Here is a 19,457-nt window from a genome sequence, read left to right on the forward strand (position 1 = left end):
TTTGTTTAATAAAAATTTGTCTTAACATGGAACTAATGTTTAGCAATGTTATCAAACTTTATTTTAATGCACGCTTATGAGTGTGCCACGCGACCCGGATGTTTTCGGGTAGATTCGGGTTAAACCCGAATTTTACAGATTTCGTTCGGGGGGTAAATATCGGGTGGATACGGGTTTAACCCTAAAAAGTCAGGCCCTAAATATAATGAATAAAGCTTGATATTTTGTGCCCTTCTTACCTTAGTACCTGTTTTATGACAAATGACGTTTTGCGGTACGCGCGGCGCTGGTAGTGCGGCGGCCATCTTTGTTTAACTTGGCGTGTTCCATTTAACGAATATCTCGATTTAACGAAACAAAGAGCCAGCATTTACAAATTCGTTATATAGAGGTTCAACTGTATTTCAATGAGTGAGCTGATGGGTACCAGCAAGTTGATCATAATATCGACGTTACCGCCATATCGAAGATCGTTATAAACGGGCACGACTGTATATGCATTTGTTGCACATTGACAGCTACAGGTTTCTGCGAACCAGAAGACTTGTTTCATGCAGGGTTACATCACTACAGCACATGAATCCACTGAAAGATACTGTACCGTACCTGTCGTGCCCGCAGGAGTTCACCACTTAGAGTACCAGCTTGAGCCCTGATTGCATCAACATTTGCAGCATTGCCTGGTATGTGGCGGGCCAAGGCTTTAGACGCTTTGCCGCTAGCTTCTCCAACTACAATGCCAAACACAAACAAGTGTAGCACATCTTAGGGCTTCAAGGCCCTTGTCTGGAACGAAAGCTCATATGAAATGCTTCACACTCCATTCACTTTGCAGATATTTCACCCGAAATGAAATCGCAAGTACATGGTCTCCCAAATTACAAGATGGTGTACAGAAAAATGCTCTGGCACCAATAGGGGACTCTGTTGTATGGTCAAGCTCCTCTAAAACAAAATCTGAGGGATCCAACAGACAGGAATTTTTTGTAGTATATATGTATTCAAGTTTCCTCATGGTGCGCTTGCAAGGAGAAACTACATATAAACATACCGTAGTTAAATATGAATTACTGAAGGTGTAATCGGGCAATGGTCTTTGAAAGTTTTTGAAGAGTTGCCCACCGATGGTATTACTTGGTCCCTTCGATAACTCTAAAAGTTTCCATTTTGTAGCCCATGGCCTTAGTGTAATTTTTCTGGAATTAACTGTCACAAGAGAGACATGCAATTCTTCTGTTTAAAGCCTCTACTCTTTAATTTTACATGAGAGTGCTTCCTGCTTTTCAGGTGAGCCTACACTTACTGGAGTGGTTACCTTCATTTCAAAATTTTATGCTAGGCAGTAGCATGTTATACGGATGAGGCTGCAATTGTTTCGGACAACCACAGGCCATTTGTGAAACAAACGAATTGGCATCCTGCCTCAGCTTTGCCATGAATACCTTTTAGTTTCTTTGCACTCGCCCTAGGAAGTTGCACTACTGAAATTTTAGACGTAAAGGACATCTTGAAGACACTCTTCCTGTTCGTGGGCTGTAGTCATTATTCTAGAGTCCTAACTTTTTAAAGGCAACCTCACAGACATCAAATCAAAGTCCCTCATTGACACCGCTAAACTGCATGTGGGAGTGGCACCACCCCTTCCACAGACGATGTCTACAAAACTAACTTTGTATAACGTTATCTTAAACTAAACACCGTCCCGCCTGTGTTGGTCCTGCAGCAAGGGCAATTTCGTAAAGCAGGCTTCACCTCATGCATGAAAGCATCAGGTGAAGCCCACTTTCGGGTTCATATTCGTGGAATAGTCGAATATTCGAAAAATCGAATATTGGATATTCGATTCGCGAATCGAATAGTTCGAGCGTTTGATATTCGATCCTAACTCGAGAATTCGAGCATTCGCACACCCCTAGTAGTCCCTCAAACTTGACCGCTGCCTTCCAAAAATGCGGCGCTGGGAAGGGGTGCCTACGACATGGTCATTATAAATTATAATCTAGTAGGTCGTGGTAAAACGTGCCCAGACACACGTGCATATCTGTAGTGTATATGTAGTAGAGGACACATATAAGAGTGTGTATTACTTGCTTTCTGTTAAGCCATACTACCACTTTTTATGCACTTTTCCCGCACTCCCACCAAGCATTCCTCCAGTGCTCGGGGACTATTTCCAGTGCAGCTATGATCATGCTTTGACTTCAAGACAAATTTTCATTCCTTTCAGCCAAGTATTGCGCAGTCTTACTAGTACGATGTAACATACGCAGCCAATATGACAACTAAGACAAGGGAATAGACACGGGCAATACTACTGCAAGCGTTGTCAGTGTCTATTCTCTCGTCTTGGTCGTCATTTTGGCTGCATCTGTTACATCATGTCATACCAACTACCCCACTTCAGCATCTTACTAAATATACCCCTGTCAACGATCATTGGACCTAATGGCCATTGAACATGACATGTGCGTAGCGCCACCAAGCATGTAACATATCAACCTGTCAGGGGGCATTGGATACAATGCCCCTTGAGAAGTTGCCATGTTACATGGTTGATGCTATTACAAACATGTTCGATGCTGTGCTGTGTATTAATAGGGAGTCTGGCCATTAATGGGACCTGCATATACCTGAAGTTCCACACAGTTTTTGAGTTGTGTGGCCAATCACAGAACGAAATACAGTTTCCCATTACTACAGGTCATCCAGTAGTTACATCTCACCCTTATTTACTGGGGGCCACCATGTTGGGGAACTGGATTGGTTTGGATTGAAACGGATATCCCTGGGGAGTTCCCAAACAATGGATTTTGCGCTCACTTTTATCAACGCCATCTGCATGGAGAGAGGCATGTCGGGAAGACTCAGAACTGCATAAGTGTAGCAGAAATGGTTGCTGGCAGAACTGATTGACCAGGAGAGGGGAAGGACCGTTCCACCGTACACGGACGGCTGCCGGTATGAGCTTTTAATCACGTAATATAAGCAGATGGGATCAAAAGTGGACAAAAATGCATGCATAAATAAAATTCAATTATATAATTAAAAATCTCACGGATCAGTGATATCTTTCCTGCCATTCTCTTGGGCTAGCCGTCTCCACTAGACTTAACGTTGGCAACGAAATGCCAGTTTCGTGTAAATAATGATGGCGGAGCAAAAGTTGAACTTGATTTTGCAGGTAGATACAGGAGGATATATACTTACAGAATGAAATTAGACTAGTTATGCAAAAATTTTGTCGCAAAATGCCTGCTTCACTGTTCAAAGCAACCCCTCCATGTTGAGGAAATTTTGGTGTCATGGCTGCCCCTATCGAAAAACAGCAACCAATGAAATGCGCTTAACTTTGACTGACAGCTCGAGCCTCTTGTTTAGGCTCCTCCTAATGGCCAGACTCCCTTTTAACACATAGCACTGGCTCAATGAACATTGGTTTCAATCATCAATGACTAATAATAAGAATAATAAGATCAATGGACACTGCAGGGGCAGTATGCTGCTCATTTTGTGCCCAAGAACGGCCACAAGGGTCTTGGTGCTGGCGCAAGTAATGGCTGGCCCCACTGCAGACAGAATTTCTGCTGTACAATGGATTCTTCACCGCGTGGGTGCAGAAATATGTGGCGAAACCTCTTATGGTTGAAGAGAATATACCACGTTCATCATTAGACCCTGCTGTTTTCAGGTTCCATGATTTAAAAAAAAATGTGTGTGTGGGGGGGGGGGGGGGGGGGGGGGGGGGGAGGGCAGAAATCAGGTTTTATTTCAGCTGCTCTAAAATACGGTTAAATAGAGTTATTGGGTGGAAAATGAAAAAAGGAGTTCTTTTTCGCAACCGTGCTGAATGCGTTCTCCAGTGCCCATATGGGTGGCTGAATTTGTGCCTTGGCAAGCTCGTTTTCTAAGGGCGAACGAGGTGCATAATCCACAGGGATGATTTTGAACTAGTACTCTACTACTGAAAAGCCTCTATAAGTAGAAATAAGGTATCACGGTTGCTACTCCTGGAACACCACAATGATAAGCATCATGCTAAGCCTATGTCAGTCAGAGAAACCTCAACTTACAAAGTTCTTCGCGGTCTAGAACACTAGTACCGCCTCCAAACAAGCCACGGAAGAAGCTCTGCTTGGGCGCCTCAGGCATTTCCTTTGTTAAAAATATTGTTCCCAGCATCTCCTGCAAATTGGCACTATCGGGACAGAAAAAGAGAGAGAGAGAAAGATTACGTATTATGTCAATGTGCCTTCACACAGAGCACAGCCTGCACGTACCAGAAATCAGACGAAATGGTGAATTTCTGCAGCTCAGACGGGGAACACAAAAACATGCCGTGGCCATTTTTACTAAAACAAAACGTTCTGGCAATTCTGAAAAAAAGAGGAGGAAAAACAATGATTGAAATCTCATGTCAGGTTCAGCATGGTAAGAATGAAGACACTGAATCGCTGTATTGAGGGCAGGAGAGGGTGGAGATAGCTAGGAAGTCGCAGCAACAATCGCTTCCAACGTCGTGAGCTGCTCCAGTGAACATACTACTTATGCTGTAGCAGGTACACCCTGTGGACCATTGTCTACGTAGCCATAAAGCTACCATAATTTCACGCGTATAAGCCGCACCGCAGATAAGCCGCAGGACGCATTTTTAGGAACGTACGTTTTGAAAATTTTCTGGTAGATAAGCCGCGGGCAATACGAGACGACTGATTTGTGCGACAAAGGAGACCGTAGAGAAGGCCATAAGTCCATACTCTGGGGTCGGCATAGTGTACAACAAAGGAGGTCAGCTCTAGAGTTCTACCAATATCGGATTGTGCCCTTGTTTGGCGTTTTTCATGGATTGATGTAGACTTCTTCCAGTAGACTTGAATCACTGTCACCACTGTCGTTAAAGCTGCTTGGGGAAATGACCCAAGAAGATCAATCTACTCGAATGTGGACCCGTCCCTGTTACGCACTGTTTGTGCATCGGCAGGGCAGTGCTGTTCCAGAGACACTGTCGGCCCTTTCGTTAAAACCGGCGTGTGGGAAAAATGCCAGGACAAAATAGCCATCAGATAAGCCGCAGAGCGCCCGTGAGAAAAAAAAAATCGCGCATCAGCAGCGGCTAATACGCGTGAAATTACGGTACTTGCCATTTCTTCTTCTCCTCTTTAGTTATGACACTGCTCGTTCTCAGAGGACGTACGCAAAAACAGCATCCCAGAATACCTGGCTTTACTCGGCTTCAATGTTTCTCAACAATGAATGCATATTACAGTGATGGGTTACCCGCAAAGTAAGTCTTACGTTCTTCCTCTTATGACATGACATCCTCTTGTGAAAGTGGTGGTCACGTACCCCCCAAAGCACTTACCGCATAACACTACATCCTATTTTGGCTCAAAGAAAGAAGAAAGCAGTACCCACCGCATATCTACTAATGGCAGGAAGTCGGTTTCATAAAGTGGTTTAAGGCTTGGAAGGCTGTACACAACAATATTTCCATTCGCTATATAACACACCAGGCACGCAGTGTCTGCAATTGAAAAGGGGGTCAGGTGTTAATGGATCACAGTGGACAAGCCTCGCAAGCTAACACAAAAATCAGGGTGCTGGCATCAACTCCGACATCGGTAGACCATGTCACAAATGCACCACGATGATATAGCATTCTGTTACTTGCACTTAAAACTACGCTCAATAAGTTGTCAGTTCATGTAGATAAAAATCCATCCCCTGAAGTTATGCTGCACGAATACAAGATATAGTTATTTGCATCAATGTGAATGAGCATTTATGTTTTACAGCAAAGAGGGCAAGAGATTCTGAGAAAATTGGCACCACAAAGGCCAAAACACAACCAACCTCTGCCAGAGAGGCAGCCACAGGAGAGGTCATGTGCTTACAAGAACCAATAGGAATGGCCGACACTCTACATAGCTCCTCTGACACCAGAACTTAATGCTGAAGTTTGTTTGTATATTATACACATAGTTGAACATAAAAGTACGGTAATATGCAAGTAGATATACACACCAGTGTGCTTAGGGAAAAGACTAACAGACAGAACACAAAACGAGCAGCACAAGACAAGGCTCAAACCAGCAATGAAAGTTTTAATTTGAAATTTGTACAGCATGTACAAATATACAGTCAAACTCCTTTATAGCGAACACCTTTTTAACGAAAATACCACTACAGCAAATTTTTTTGCGGTCCCGCTTGAGCCCTATAGGTCCAATAATGGACATCCTTTTTAACGAAAATACCTCTACTGCTAATTTTTTTTTGCTGTCCCCTGAGTTTCGTTGTAAAGGAGTTTGACTGTATAACGTAAACAGACAAGGAATGGGAAGGCAACGCAGCTTTGCCCTCTCTGCAGGAGCAGATATGAAACCTGTTTAGTGTTTACAGTCTAACCTCCATATAACAAAAAATCAATAAACTCGTTGCAAAACTTCGATCAGGGAAAACTTCGCTGTACAGAGCTTGAAGTTTTGGGGGAAATATTTTTTCTAAACTTGGGGGGTAAAAATCGGGTAAATAAACACTTGCTCTAAATTCATGTGAATTCAGGTGGGAAAAACTTCCAGTGCACTATATTTGTGGAGAAATCTGGCTCAGTTACTCCAACTAACTGTACTGGTTTGGTACAAACGGTGATGTAACTGCTTTTTCTGCCAAACAAGTTAACGTGCATCCCTAAAGACGTCTCAGCGAGGGCAATTTAACGGGTAGAAATCGGGTTTCAACCCGAAGACGCAACCTGCAATTCGGGTTGAAAATTCGGGGAAGGATCGGGTTAGACCCTAAAACTTCAGGCTCTATGTATCGATCGTCAGCAACCACACTGTGGCTTACCACTTTTGTTAATCTGCCAAACGACCAGGTACGCGTACAAGACAGAAAATAATGAATGATATCAGAATTTTAGTTTTTTCTTGAAAGGGTCGGCGAGTTTCATTTGTTCTTGCTCAGTGGGAAATGTAGGCACGGCATTCCATTCGTATGCTACGATGGCCTCTGGTGCTGCCTCGTAGTTTTCGTTGTCCCCTGCGCACCGACGGCGAACGTCAATTGCGTTCAACCCCACCCGAACCGTCAGCACAGAGCTTCTCTAACATGCTGCTGCTCGCTCTGAAGATGTCACACCTCAGCATGTTGGAGAAACTGATTGCCTGGTGCTGCACAAAGGCTCCAGTTATCGCAATTTTCACCGACAGCATTTCTATGAACCACGCGAACGTGACTTTGTCGACCTCGCTGTAAACGGCCTGATTGAGCTGCTTTCGTGTGGCACTAGTTCACGTGGCAACAGCTGCGAAGATTCCGTCCTTTGACTTCTCAACGAACGAATAACTCAACTACTTCTTCTCAACTTCTCTTTCAACTTCATAACGAATTCCCTGGGGGTGCCAAATCTGGCTGCGAAGTCCTTCTTTTCGCAGTTAGCAACAGCGTTTTGCATCAATGGAGGGCCTTGCAAATCCGAATGTGGTAAGCAGATCCAGATGCCACGGTGTCTCAAAGCAAATGTGGCGAAAGGAAGCTGATGTGGGAGGAGAGACAGACATGAAAAGGAAGGGCAGGAAAGCATGCGCGATCTCCTCCTTTCCCCTCCTTCATTTTCTGAGGTCGCTGTGTTGCCCTCCCTGCCGGCAACAGCACGTTTCCGTGCTTTTGTTCCATGCGGAATTCTTCGTTGAGAGAGCTCAGAGAAAACAACTTCGCTATATGGATCAATTTTATACAAGGCATTCAATGGAAGCAAAATGTGGGTGCTAGAAAACTTTGTTGCATCGAGAAATTCGCTATATGGAGAGTCTGCTACATGGAGGTTTGACTGTACTTAGCTTGTATTTTTTTCCTTTGCAGGGTTTATTTACTTCTTTCTGCTCAAATTCAGGGAAAGGGGTTATTTCAGGGGCTGAGGAGCTCAGGGCAAACATGCAGTGTCGAGCACCAATGTGCAGGGTTTAGCGTCCTCTACTGCCTGTATGAGTGGTCGAGTCTGCACTTCGACTGGTTCAGGCCTCAGGGTTATCCAGGCTTTAGCCAAATTGGCCATGATACAAATTGGCATGTAAATAGCTCTAACAAGGCCCTATGCATAGACGACGTAATGAACCACATATACTGTAAACGTATTTTTATTCGCGATGTATTAATTTTCACAAACTTCGCGACCGCTAAAAAATTGCGAAAAATTGTACTCGCGAACACAGCTTGACAATTTTTCGCAATTTTTTAGCGGTCGCGAAGTGTGCGAAAATTAATACATCGCGATTAAAAATACGTTTACAGTATATCAAAGCGCCACAATCCCTTTGACCTATTCTCCAGACTGACTCGCTGAAATCCAGAAGATCGCTGTGAGCATAACCTCACGAACATTGTTACTGCACGCAAGGAATATCAAGCTTTTAATTGTTGGGAAAGAACAGGCAGGCAGGCACCGTGAATAGTGTGTAAACCCCAAAGAACCAGACCCAAGGAAGTTCACAGTCGGCAATTTGCTCTCTCTGTCTTTCATCGTTAATTTCTTAGGCAAATTGAGGCTTTGTATGTATTTGTCCCTTCTATGTTGTTCCAGCCTCAGAACCTCAGTCCTTTCATGCTCTCTCTCGCAGCACAGGAAGGGTGGCGTCACAGAAGTGCACCCCCTCTCGGGACAGATGAATGAGAGATTGCTCACCAACGGTCCTGATGGAGAGGACTTCTGTACAGACAACAAAGGAGGTTTCTGTGAGGGTTGCTTTGGAGAGGCAGGTCTGTGATGGCAGAGCAAAGATGCGTGCCTGCTTCTCGCTGGCCAGCACAGCAAATTGGGCGTCCCGGGGCTCAGACGACAACGATGTGGTGGGAGAAACCCGTGCACGAGCACTGTACGAACGAGTGCGCCTGTCGTCTCGCTCGCGAGAGTCTGTTCGGTCCTTCCACTGCTCACTGAGGGGCAGCATTAGAACTCCATTGGCGTCCAAGAAGGAGATGGACAGGATTGATCCCTTCAGCCGGAATATGGTGCCTGTGGGATGCAGAAAATACTTACACTTGCGGTTATGACAAAAAAAAATAAAAAATAAGAATCAGAATTGAAGGACGACGACGGCTGCAACAAACACGGAAGGATATGTAGTGCAGCCAAAAGTCATATTGTAGTTACAGTAAATCTCGGTTATAACAGCCCCACTTATAACGAATCTTCGGTTATAACCAATGCCTCACGAACGACCATCAAAATTTGTATTGAGTCTATGGAAATTGCCCCCCCCCCCCCCTATTATGAACGAATTGCCGGGGAGCCTTCGGTTACTGCGACCGAAAGAGCTCCCTCGACCACTGGAGAAGGCGAGCGCGCGACGTCAGACGCCCGCGGATTTGTCAGGCGCCGCTTGCACGTGACCTCGCTTTGCAGCCAAAGCGCTGTCACCATCAGCGCGCGCTGCACGTGCACCCGTTTGGCCGATGATTAAGGCGTCATGGATGCTGGTGAAGCGGGAAACTTTGCGAAACTGCTTCAGAAAAGCTGGATTTGTTCATCAGGCACTGGCTACAGACGCCGATCGTGAAGTGGACTTTGGTGTGCGTGATACCGACACAGAACTTTGGGACAGAGCAACGGCTGCGAATCTGACTGACGGCTGTCAGTCTTTCGAGGAGTTCGCGACAGCAGATGACGACGCACAGGCCGTCGCGGACTTCAGTGATTCGGACATCATTGCCGACGTGCGCCCGCCGCCAAACGAACTTTCCGATGACGATGATGATGACACAGTGTCTTCCCCTCCTTACATTTTAACTACAGCGGAGGCACTCAAGTACGTTGCTTCGCTCAGCGATTTTGTGTACGCGAAGGCGCTCGCCGCGGCCCACCTGGACCACCTTGATGACTTAGAAAACGCCGTGATCTCCGCAACTGTGTATAAACAGGCGCCATAAACGATGTATTTTCAATGAACGGCATACATGACTCATGTTTCTTACACTGCTGGCCTCTTGGATCAAATTTTTTGCCCATTCCATTTATAGCGAACTTCGGATATAATGAACGGGTTGCGCGCGACCGTCGAGTTCGTTATAACCGAGATTTACTGTAGTTGCATTTCTGTAATACTAACACAACTTGCAATAGGAGGCAAGATCGGTGCTTTCTGATCTTCTATAATCTCCCCCTATCCATCAGATGTTTTTGCTGATGCTCTTTCTGGCAGTGTTGATTCCCTTACTGATGCTACTGGGGCAGCAATGCCTTTACTCAAGACTGCCAACAGAATAAATGCAATCAAGTTGTCGTCCCCTTCCAAGCACACTTACCCAAAATAAAATGTTTTTTACTTGGTATGGGGGACCACATTTCATTACTTTTGTGGCCCACATTTAGAAATAAACTATCAGAGAATGTTTGTAGCGCAGTGAACAAGCATGCGCATATACAGGGTGTCTTTTTTTAGGCGATACAGATTTTTCATTAAAAAACTATAATGGCTATAGACATGCTGTTTTCACTTTTATCATCTCTGGGCCGGCAGACGTTCTCGGCCATATGTTGCTCTACCGTCAAATGTCTAATTAGCCCAAAATCGTTAATTAACTTTTTAATCATAAAAGCTACGAAGTTGTCCCAATGATAACATCTGTTCCTTTCAGTGACCTGATATCATAGCCATTTTCAGAACAAAAATCCGTTCGGTAGATCGTCCGCAATTTCGTTAATTGTGCATCTTTGGAGACGCGTCTTTCCTTCACCCCCAATGTGAGAGGGTGAGAGCACACTATCGCCTCTTGCGTCCCAGAAAAAGATTGAAAGAAAACAGCAAATGCAACATAAGATAAGGGCAGCTCAGATAGCGTCACCCGACACATTTGTTTTGTTTCCGCAAGTTAAAGGTAATCTTCGACGCATGAGGCGGCACTGTGCTGGTTTGCAGTTGCGGTTCTCATTTTGTAATGGAACGCAGGTCAAACAACTCTGACCCTGGTGTAGGACTCTACCGATATCTGCTCTTTTTTCTTTTTTTAGTTAGTCACTCAAGTAGGTATACTTGCTTGTGCAGCATAACTTGCACTTATCCAGTGCCTAAGCCCCAAAATGGTCAGTTTTGGTTCTAATTGAATGCAATCCTTACACAGTGTAATCCCGTTAATTTGAACTGGATAATAATTTTACGGATACTGGATTACGGATAATCTGAAACGGTGCTCTCGTCCTACCCTGGTCCCACTGTCATTATTTTACTGCCGCTTCTACCTGTAATCAGGCATAACTAAGGGACATGTTACGAGAGTGAATGTCACTTACAGCACCCAACGAGCGTTATTTCAAAACTCGACAAGGACAGTGCCATCACACGAGAGGAATCTTACATCTTTACGGCGGGAATGCTGATAGCATAAATTCATGTAGAAAAACTATGCGGGAAAATTCTCATATAAAGCGCGGACCCCATAACAAGCGACACGCGACGCGCTGCAGAATTTGTCGCTGTCGCGTCTGGTCATGGCGCGACTTCCTGGTCCATTTGAGCAGCGACATTTCGTCACCGAGAAATGATGCTTTTTGGAGAATCAATGCTTATTTTATTCGAGCTAAGTTGTAAATTGCCATAAATATACCAAAAATAGTATTTCATTCGTCAAAACGAGGAGAAATTGTAATGAAGTTGCTATGTAATATTCGCCGTAACGCAGTGGCGCTGCGGTTGAAGTACCCAACGCCCCGCCCACTTCTTCGTCTGCTAGTTTTGTTGGTTGCCCTCTCCACCCTCTCCCCTGCCCACACGTTCAGTTCTTGTTTCACGCCGCCAAATCTAGCTGGTTTTGTCAAACAACAGGCAACGAACTCAGCGACATGCTACAAATATCTACTGGGAGTAGATGCAGAAATATTGAGCCGCGACAAAGCTTTTTTGACGCTCGTGTGGCGGCAGTGACGTCGATTTTGTCGCTTCTCGCGTGTATCTGCCGCGTGTCGCTTGTTATGGGATTCGGGCCAAAGACATACCACTTGGGGAGGCTATCACAGGCTGAGACTGCCGAGACTCGCTTGGAAGAGTGAGGGAAACTGCGAGCACTGATCCCAGACTGGTGCCAACCCACAGGCTGGGAAATGTCATTGAGTCTGAAAGAGGAATGCACGTGCAGGTTGGTTCACGCAACCCGAGAGTGAATTTTATCAAACATGTACAGCCCCCCCTCTCCCCCGTTAACGAGCACAGATTTTGACATAAAAAGTAGGGGTGTGCGAATATTCGAATTCTCGAATTCGAATCGAATATCAAACGCTCGAACTATTCGATTCGCGAATCGAATATTCAATATTCGATTTTTCGAATATTCGACTATTCCACAAATATGAACGACACAACCCGAGAGTGGGCTTCACCTGATGCTTCCGTGCATGAGGTGAAGCCTGCTTACGAAATTGCCCTTGCTGCAGGACCAACACAGGCGGGACGGTGTTTAGTTTAAGATAACGTTATCCAAAGTTAGTTAAGTTAGTTTTGTAGACACCGTCTGTGGAAGTGGCGGCGCCCCTCCTGCATGCAGTTTAGCGGTGCCGACGAGGGACTTTTATTTGATGTGTGTGAGGTTGAGGTTTAAAAAGTTAGGACTCTCGAATAATGACTACAGCCCACGAACAAGAAGGGTGTCTTAAAGATGTCCTTTATGTCTAAAATTTCAGTAATGCAACTTCCTAGGGTGAGTGCAAAGAAACTAAAGGGTGTTCATGGCAAAGCTGAGGCAGGATGCCAATTCGTTTGTTTCACAAATGGCCTGTGGTTGTCTGAAACAATTACAGCCTCATCCATCTAACATGCTACTGCCTGACATAAAATTTTGAAATGGAGGTAACCACTCCAGTACTCCAGTAAGTGTAGGCTCACCTGAAAAGCAGGAAGCACTCTCATGTAAAATTAAAGAGTAGGGGCTATAAACAGAAGAATTGCATGTCTCTGTAGTGACAGTTAATGCCAGAAAAATTACACTAAAACCATGGGGTACAAAATGGAAAAGTTAGTGCGAAAGCCACATATTGTAAATTTTGCACGAATATTCGATATTCGATTCGGTATTCGGAATTTTTTCCCCCATTCGATTCGATATTCGATTCGACTTAAAATATTCGGATTCGCACACCCCTAATAAAAAGCCATGAGAGCAGTACAGGGTGTGTGCATCAGGGTGTGTGAGTAAGCAGGGAACGCACTAGGTGCATAAAATGTGGGACTACTACTACTTCTGCCCACACCCTGTACATGTACCGTTTGTGAAGGTGGGTATGGCCAGGCAGACACCCTGTTCAAGCGAGTATTTAACTATTAAGGAACTAATTATATCTAACATTTTTACTGCAGGATTTCAATCAAATGCGAGATGGTAGAGTTGGAGGCAGTCATTATTTAAATCCAAACCAATTTTTTGTGGAGTTGTTGGAAACACGGTTTTAGTTTTTTTAAATTTCTTTTAGGGCATTTCAACTTATGATGCATGTAAGCCGAATTTTTGTTAGAAATGGAATTTACTTCTTGATGAGCAAACACAAGCATATGGTTCATTTTTGCAATAGGTTACGGATAATATATGAGACTGCAATTTAGTTTTCTAAATGAAAATTAACTCTTGTATCTTCAGGATTTATGATTTTTTGAAAATTGGAGCACAGAAACTGGGTTTTACTTTAGGATGCTACAAAACTGGGTAAAATCAGACGATAGCGATATGAACAAACAAATGGGTAAAAAAATCGTGTGTCGCATTTCAGATGAGCACTGGCAGCTGTGCTCAATGTGCAGTGAACATCGCTCTCCATTGATCAATCATTCCATTGTTCTCCTGACTGTATTGGTGGCAGACATTGTACTTTAGCAAGCTCGCCTTCTGAGTTCACCTGAAGTGATGACGATGACAGTAATGCGGTGGTAAAAACAGGTTTTACCAGGTTTAACCCTAAAACAGGGGGCCGGACAGGAATCTAACTGATCTCCCTGCAACAGCAACTTGTGTAACACATTCTACGCTCATACTTCTTGACAACGTTGTTACATCCTTAAAGTAAAGTGAATTCCACCAAAATCTAGAACAAGTTACATGTGTATAAGGTGTGGCATATGTAGTAGTCCACCTGATACTTTTATGCCATAAATGAAGCGACTATGGCAAGTCTGGACAGAAGGGACAAGCAGAAGCATTCAGGGTGAAGGAGACCTTTTGCCCGCTTCCGTGTGATGTCAGAAAACACTGCAGGTGGTGGTTAGACCATGAATTTGGAAACCTTTGAAGCTAGCGTGTCGACACTTGCGATGGAAAGCTACTCACCACTTTTCCTACAGAAGGCTTCTGCGAAGCTCAAGCAGAGAATGGCCTCGGAGCTGACGTTGTCTAAACTAGACATGCTTGAACTTCTCGAACGTGAGAAGGAGCTGTCGATCTTGTCTGAAAGGCACCAAGACCCGAGCATTACACCCTGTTCAATGAGACACGGTCCACACAACTTGGGATAAGACCTACGTGTTGCACAACATTACGACATGCACAGTGACATCACAACAACAAGTTCAACTGAAAGCGTCATGCCCTCCATGGGGGCTAGGCCAGTGGAGGGAACTCAATAGGGGAACGTGCACACCTGTACTGTTTTTCATATGTTGATGTAGATTTTATACAGACATTAAACCAGACTGGGAGAGACTCCAACTTGGTTTATATGTTTTAGGTTGCCGGAAACAATGCCTAAAACCATAAGTGGTGGCTTATATCTAGATGGGCACAAGCACTACGATGTAATAATAAAGAAAAAGAGTACATAAATTATTATACTGTTTACACTTTTGGTGCAAGGTTATATGCACGTGTTCATGAGATCCAACGTATGAACACTACTCTCGCAGCCGTTGGTTCCATTTACTATATCGAGCAAAGTAAAATAATACAAATACACAGTGCTACTTCTGAAACAAGCTGTGTCAAAAAGCAGGTTGGCTTAACTGAATTAACAACTAACTAACTGGTGGGGAACCAGGGATAATTACAATTGGAAAGGTACAAGAATGACAAGGTTGCTTGATAAAGGCAATTAGTAGAACAAGAACGCAGGTGGCGTACTGGACATGATGCCATTTCTGAATCAGCATTGTGCATGACTATAATTACTACTACTAATACTACTACTACTACTACTATGCGGGGAATGTACCTTGTGTTATGTGCACCTTTGTTGGCAAAACACAGTTAAGCAAATGCACAAAAAAGAGAGGAGGGGCTCTATATCATCTTTAATTTCATACATATTAAAGGGGCACTAAAATGCAAAAACAAGTTCACTTCAAATTACGTTACACGCTAAGTTAATTTCGTACTTGTTATCATAATTCCAAACTTTGATTCCGTTACGGAGCTACAATCGAAACTATACCGGACTCTTTCTTGCTTAGGCACTAAGCAGCGAACATAGTTTCAGCTCGTGCATCGCTGTTTTTTAGTCCATGCTGCATGTGCACGTGCGTGTCATGTCATGGAGCAGTTCCGGTGAAAAACATAGTGCGCGTTGCGAAGCAAGCTGGCGTCGCTGTCCAAAGGACGTGAAGGTAAATGCTGTCAGTGTAACATTTGCGAGAACTGTTGTGGGCTACAATTCAGTGAATCGGTATTGAACAATGCAGCAGTGCGCATCATGCCGCGCATATACGGAACACCACGATTGGATCACCATTTCAAATCCACACGGTCACTATAAGTATGCGCGCGCTCCTCCTGCTGTCTCGTTGGATGCCGCCAATTTTTGCCTTCTGGGGATCCAATTCGTTGCTGCCAAAGATTTGTTGACACCTGATTTCATTGCGGTTTTCTGCTAAAGGGTAGCGCTGTGTGAACTAATTTTGCTTGCATTATACTAATTGAAACACGGACTTTCATTTGAGAGCAAGTTGTTTTTGCATTTTAGTGCCCCTTTAATGAAATTTTGTTGCACAACATGCTATGTGTGTCATCAGTACATGGTAGACACCTAGCATGCAAAAACCATAGGATCCAGGTGAGACCTCTGTGTCTTAGTCTAGACGATGCTGAATGATAACTTTTATTTCTGCCAACACTTTAGCATGCGAAGTACTTTCTGGAGTGGTGCTAATGCCTGGACCCTGCGGTAGGATAATAAGCAACAAAGCTCAAGGCAGGGTCTCCCAAACTGTATCGGAGGGGGATCTGAGCAAATCAGAGGCAACCTAGTACACACACACTGAATATGGAAAGACCTTAATGTCACAGAGACGAGCTCAGATGCGCGTGCAAAGTTTTCAGTGTGGTACATCGTTGATCATGCAATCCAGTATGGCTGAGTCAAGATTTATGAAGCTTAGCTGAAACAGCCTCACATTAAGGAATCGGATAGTGGACAAGGCAACGGTTTGCACAAACTGACTGGGTTATATTTATGCTACATTCAAAATGTCTCCCAGAATATTTGGCATGGTGTTGGCTTCATGTAATTTGCACAGCAGGAGAAAAGCATCACTAGGCTAAATTTGTCATTGGTGCAACTACCCGTGCGCATTTATGATTACAAAGTGTACTTCCTCTTTTTCATAGTGCCAGATGGGCTGCAGTGGCAAGAGCAGTGCTACAGTTGCTTCTCGTGCGCTGACCTGCCTCGCAACTAATTAGCTCTGTTCCTATTTTCTTTTACTGCAAAGGAGTGGTACGGTCAACCCACGGTTTATGAACTCCCTCATTCTATGAACTCTGAATCGCCAAACGGCAAACATGTTCTGCTGGAATGAACCTACGAAGGTTACATGGTTCCCACTCAGTTTCAGAAAAAGAATTCAAGGGTCTTTCGAGGACCTGATAAGGCTCGGTCATCACTTTGCCTGAGGATGTAAAACACTGTTTATTGCCGGGACCTCAGTATTTCACGAAAATATTTACGAGCTACATTTATCGAATGACCGAATACATGACTGAGGGTTCCCGAATCTTAAAGACCGTAGGATCGAAAGAAAGGTTAATGAATTACAACGAAGGGTGCCGTTCATTTCTTGTTCACTTCTGGTTTCTGCTCCTGATTGCTATTGCAACGAGTGCTAATTCTTGTGGTTTCGAAACTTCAGGATAAGCAGAATTTGCACTTGCAACTCTACAACAATAAGAAAAATCGAGCGTTTCAAAGGAGCGTGGAAAATTCCAGATTATTCCCGCCCTTGAAAACAGCATGTTCCAATTCCAGGGTACTCGGGGGTGAGAAGGACCAGTGGGAACCATGTTTGTAGCTTATTAGGAATGGTAGAGTACGCTCTGTTTACTAATCCTCACTCATTTCGTTGAATTCAGCCCATGTTTCCTCGATGGCATAACAATGAATGTGCAGCTTACCAAGTTCCATGGAGCAAACCCCCGATGTATGAATGATTTCTCAGAAATTTTGTCTGTTCGTGTATTGAGGGCAGACAGCGTTCTCGGGGGCCCTAAGTGTCCGTGCGTACACTAGCACGAGATACCAGCCAGGCCGAGTACAGGTATATGCTTATTTGACACAGCCGCACCTGTGGAGTGCCGTGCAGTGACGGATTGGGCAACACTTTTTGGGAATCCCAGCCACAGGGAAATAGCAGAGGTACTGAACACTGCCCGGGATTTCTAGAACAGTACCTCACATATTCTTATACCCTTGCCACATGGCCACGAAAAAATGCTTCATGCATTACAGTTAAGTTTTAAAAGTACTTGTATGGTGCCACATGGAATAGAATCTGCATTAATCCTATTCTTGTTTACTGAGTTTGCCAAATTTGCCCATGGAATGCCTACTGTTTACAAAACTCCCATTGTTTGACTGAGTAACAATATTAGGTTGCATACAACCAGTTTGTACTGTTCAAAACAAGACAGTTTCTTACATTTTTCGTGAAAGCTTATGAAAAGGTATCCTTTCACGAAAGCAACAGTCGAGTTCATAGGAATTTTCACCGACAAAGCCAAAAGACATACCACAACCACCAAAAGCAGACGCAACTGTTACAAACTGTGAGCTGTCAAGCTATGATGAATGCGGCTGGTTATTCAAACAATGGCTGTTGAAACTGATAACCAAACCTGGTTATTAAGACTTATCCCCGTAGGCATCAGCTTAATTATATTAATTTCAAAATATTAAACAAAAAATATTAAAAATTTTAAAATTAGTATCACACACATTTTATCAGTGTCAGTGGGCCACATCATCATTAAGTGTCATCAAGAAAAAATGTGTGGCACAAACCGAGTAGATAATGCGAGATCGAGATAATCGAGATCCGCATGACACCAGGCGATATCATTTTTCGTGTCTGTGTGGCACGGGTATAAGGCACAGACAAACATCAAGCTGCAGGCATACCATCTCGCTGGTAAGCCACGCTCGGAGACTTGAGACCTTGTCGTTCATTTCTAGGTGTTTGAGGGTTTCCTACCAAGAGACCAATGCAGACTACTAGAGTCTTGCTGTTTGGCACTCTCCAAAGCTACGACTACGACTACTACAGGCCATGCTTCTCTCAACCGAGGCAGTTAATTTGCCAGTTTATCCGCATTCATACAAAAGAAAAAACAATGTGCAAGTTTCCGGCGATGCAGAATCAAAAATAACAAAGACGGTTAAGAGCATCAGCTGTTTACTATATACATTAAAAACAAGACTTTCGTGCAGTAGGCTGCACTTCTTCAGGTTTACCTGAAAACGAAACCTGAAAAAACCTGAAAAAACCTGAAGAAGTGCAGCCTACTGCACCAAAGTCTTGTTTTTAATGTATATAGTAAACAGCTGATGCTCTTAACCGTCTTTGTTATTTTTGATTCATACAAAAGCACGGATTGGCCCAGAACTCGCCAATCGAAGGGTTGTACAGGGTTGCCGCTAGACGAATGGAACAATGAATAACGGAAAACTCATTTTTTAAGATTACAACTTCGACAGCACGCACTGAAAAAGTTTGTGATGGAGCTAAAATAAGTATGCTAAAACAGTCGGCACGCACCTCAAGAAAGTTCAGCATCGCTTACGAGGCGTACCATAACATAATGATGCACGACTACACAGTAGAGCGCTGAAGTACTATATTTAAGCTGCCGAGAAGTCTTCCATTATTTTTCGCATTCAATACGCGTCACCATTCCACATGAAAGGGTCGGCTTCCCACACTGTGGCCTGCTCGAAACGCCTACCCAGTGATGGCCACCAACTACTTCTACAGTAGTTTAACTATAACTACTAACTACTTCATGATGGAGTAGTTTAACTAGTAGTTCAACTACTTTTCAGTTGAGGTAGTTAAAACTACTTCTGGAACTACTGCGATGTATTTTAACTACATCTATAACTACTTATTAACGTTGTCCATCAACACCAATCTCATTCTTTAGTGTTCTCGGACACCTAAATATGAATCACAAGCAGTGATAAAAGTGAAGATTTAGTAAGCATGCACAGCACAATCGCTCTG

At 43.9% G+C, this 19,457-nt stretch overlaps 1 protein-coding gene across 4 annotated transcripts in view; it reads right to left on the bottom strand.

Moving 5' to 3' along the window:
• LOC135400279 (syntaxin-binding protein 5-like) overlaps positions 1-19,457 on the bottom strand; it is an 80,300-nt gene that overhangs the window by 9,376 nt on the left and 51,467 nt on the right. For 2 of the 4 annotated variants that reach the window (XM_064632069.1, XM_064632072.1), the window contains exons 21-28: positions 18,356-18,424; positions 14,302-14,418; positions 11,987-12,103; positions 8,681-9,010; positions 5,413-5,521; positions 4,278-4,373; positions 4,071-4,195; positions 607-731 (exon numbers count right to left, since the gene is read on the bottom strand). In XM_064632069.1, the coding sequence (XP_064488139.1) occupies positions 607-731; positions 4,071-4,195; positions 4,278-4,373; positions 5,413-5,521; positions 8,681-9,010; positions 11,987-12,103; positions 14,302-14,418; positions 18,356-18,424 (1,088 nt within the window). Of the gene's footprint in view, positions 1-606; positions 732-4,070; positions 4,196-4,277; positions 4,374-5,412; positions 5,522-8,680; positions 9,011-11,986; positions 12,104-14,301; positions 14,450-18,355; positions 18,425-19,457 lie in introns of all 4 variants that reach the window. The other 2 variants (XM_064632070.1, XM_064632071.1) reach the window with 2 other exon arrangements.

The sequence above is a fragment of the Ornithodoros turicata genome, chromosome 7, assembly GCF_037126465.1.
Source record: "Ornithodoros turicata isolate Travis chromosome 7, ASM3712646v1, whole genome shotgun sequence".
Lineage (NCBI taxonomy): Eukaryota > Metazoa > Arthropoda > Arachnida > Ixodida > Argasidae > Ornithodoros > Ornithodoros turicata.